Source organism: Sander lucioperca, chromosome 22 (assembly GCF_008315115.2).
Source record: "Sander lucioperca isolate FBNREF2018 chromosome 22, SLUC_FBN_1.2, whole genome shotgun sequence".
Taxonomy (NCBI): domain Eukaryota; kingdom Metazoa; phylum Chordata; class Actinopteri; order Perciformes; family Percidae; genus Sander; species Sander lucioperca.
In genome coordinates this window covers 2,853,036-2,855,535 of record NC_050194.1, presented here as the reverse complement: position 1 = coordinate 2,855,535, position 2,500 = coordinate 2,853,036, and the positions used below count along the sequence as shown (strand labels likewise).

Here is a 2,500-nt window from a genome sequence, read left to right as displayed (position 1 = left end):
GGCGGCGGTGTGGACGGACAGTTAGTCTCACTAAGGGCCAGACATTCATAGTTTATTTCATCCAAAAAGGCCTGTGATTGTATTACTGCATGTCGCTGTTGTTGACATTTTTGTAGCTGTTTTTTTTGTCATTTTGTAGCTTTCTTTCCGAAGTTCGTGTTGCTTTTTGTTTAAGCTTTAAGCCCTACAAAAATCAGCCATAAAGTTACAGTATTAGAGGACCACTAAGGTCTATATAAAGAGACTTCAGATACAGTATTAGGGGACCACTAAGGTCTATATAAAGAGACTTCAGATACAGTATTAGGGGACCACTAAGGTCTATATAAAAGAGACTTCAGATACAGTATTAGAGGACCACTAAGGTCTATATAAAAGAGACTTCAGATACAGTATTAGAGGACCACTAAGGTCTATATAAAGAGACTTCAGATACAGTATTAGAGGACCACTAAGGTCTATATAAAGAGACTTCAGATACAGTATTAGGGGACCACTAAGGTCTATATAAAGAGACTTCAGATACAGTATTAGAGGACCACTAAGGTCTATATAAAGAGACTTCAGATACAGTATTAGGGGACCACTAAGGTCTATATAAAGAGACTTCAGATACAGTATTAGGGGACCACTAAGGTCTATATAAAGAGACTTCAGATACAGTATTAGGGGACCACTAAGGTCTATATAAAAGCATCCAAAGAGCACCATGTCATGGGACCTTTTAAACTTGAGACTTGTTCTTCTTCTGTCTCTGTTTGTCTGCAGGTGTCGGGGTCCGGACCGGACCGAGGGCTCGGAGGACCCAGCCTGCCCCCCCAGCATCCCGTCCCTCACCAGACACATCCAGGCTCTGAAGAAGAAGGTCCGCCGGTTCGAGGACCAGTTTGAACAGCAGATGAACTACCAGGTGCTGTCTCCCCGTAGACCAACTTTTAGTTTGACTGGGTTAACATTATCTCGTCTTTTTGACACTTTTTGTGGCTTTTCCCGATGTTTTTGTCACTTTATTTCGACATTTTTATCACTTATTAAAGCGTAACTCTCGCCAAAACGCAACCTAGGGTCTTTCTATGAATGTACCCGAGTCAAACTTTAACTTAAAAACAATGACCAAACAGACTGTATGCGTTGCAGCGGCTCTGAAAGGAACAATAGGGCCGAATGCATCCATATTATGTGCAAACACCCCAGTAAAAAGCAGACAAACCTATGCTTACCATCTCGCATAACTGTATGGCGTCCAAGCTCAGGTCCTTGATCATCCCCTCGCAGGGACTTAAGCTGCTTTGCAACTTGACCTCGAGCCAAACACCCCCCATAAGCTTTGTCCCCTTGTTATAACGCTGGTGGAGTTAGCGTTATCAGCTGGTTAGCTTAGTGCAGGCGCTAATGGATCCACGTTTGTATCTCGTAAATTAACCCCACTAATAATGCCCGGAATGATACCAAACTTCTACAGTAGTACAAATAGTTTCTGTACTTATAAAACGAGGCATTAGGAAGTTTGTAACTACACCAAAAGTATATTTAAATAACACTTGCCTGATGGATACTACTGCGCGATGCCGTGTTAGACCGGACCGGATTAGAACGCAAAGTTCAGTTCCTGATTTCGGTTCCACTTAATGTGTCGACGGAAACGGACGTAAAAATATCCCCCTTTCTCTGTAGTCTGCTGTTAGCTAGCTATCGTAAATGTAGGCTACTTTTAAAATGCCATATCTTCCCTCTGGGCTCACCAAAACGCACGTAGAAGTATATTAACCATTCACTGCACGGGATCGCTAGTAAACATATTCCACTTGCTCTGCTAGTCTATCGTTAGCTAGCTCGCTTTTAGTGCATTTAAAATGCCTAAAGCGAAGCGGTCCAAAGTGTGGCTGTATTGTAGTGGGAAATTTTATTTTAACATTATAGTTTGATATCTTACAAGATTCTCTTATATACTTTACAGGAGTTTCCTAATAATCTTTAATGTTGTTATAGACTTACAGACTCCAAGAGAAGAAGCAACTGGCATCATAAAACCTTGAGTCTAGGTGAAGCTATTCTTTGTGAAGTTATTTTTTGTTTTTAGATCTCAGTCACTCCTTTTTTAGATAAGGGTGAAGAAGGGCCATAACATTTTGAACTGTGTCTCCTTCTGTCTCCTGCTTTAACAGATGTTTAGGCTAAGTAGAGAGCAGGATGAGAGGAAAGGTAGTAAAGTCATTGTGACTGTTTGTGGTGTTTTTTCATCTGCGTAGCTGCTAAACTCATCCTGGAGGGGGGGGGGTTTAAGGGAGTTCTTACTATATAGATGTATGGTTTGTCTAAATGGTCAGAAGACCTTTCAGATGTGACATGAGTACTTGTGAAACTGTTTTCTCTGCATTTATAAATGTAAATAAATACCGTATTTTCCGGACTATAAGTCGCACTTTTTTTCATACTTTGGCTGGTCCTGCGACTTATAGTCAGGTGCGACTTTTATATATCAAAATATTTATAATTTCAC

At 40.8% G+C, this 2,500-nt stretch overlaps 1 protein-coding gene across 4 annotated transcripts in view; it reads left to right on the top strand.

Moving 5' to 3' along the window:
* The window catches only part of LOC116059269 (protein FAM13C-like), a 20,103-nt gene that overhangs the window by 8,970 nt on the left and 8,633 nt on the right, over nucleotides 1–2,500 (top strand). For all 4 annotated transcript variants that reach the window (XM_035997761.1, XM_035997763.1, XM_035997762.1 and 1 more), the window contains one exon: nucleotides 769–910. In XM_035997761.1, coding sequence (XP_035853654.1) covers nucleotides 769–910 — 142 coding nt within the window. The remainder of the gene's footprint in view (nucleotides 1–768; nucleotides 911–2,500) is intronic.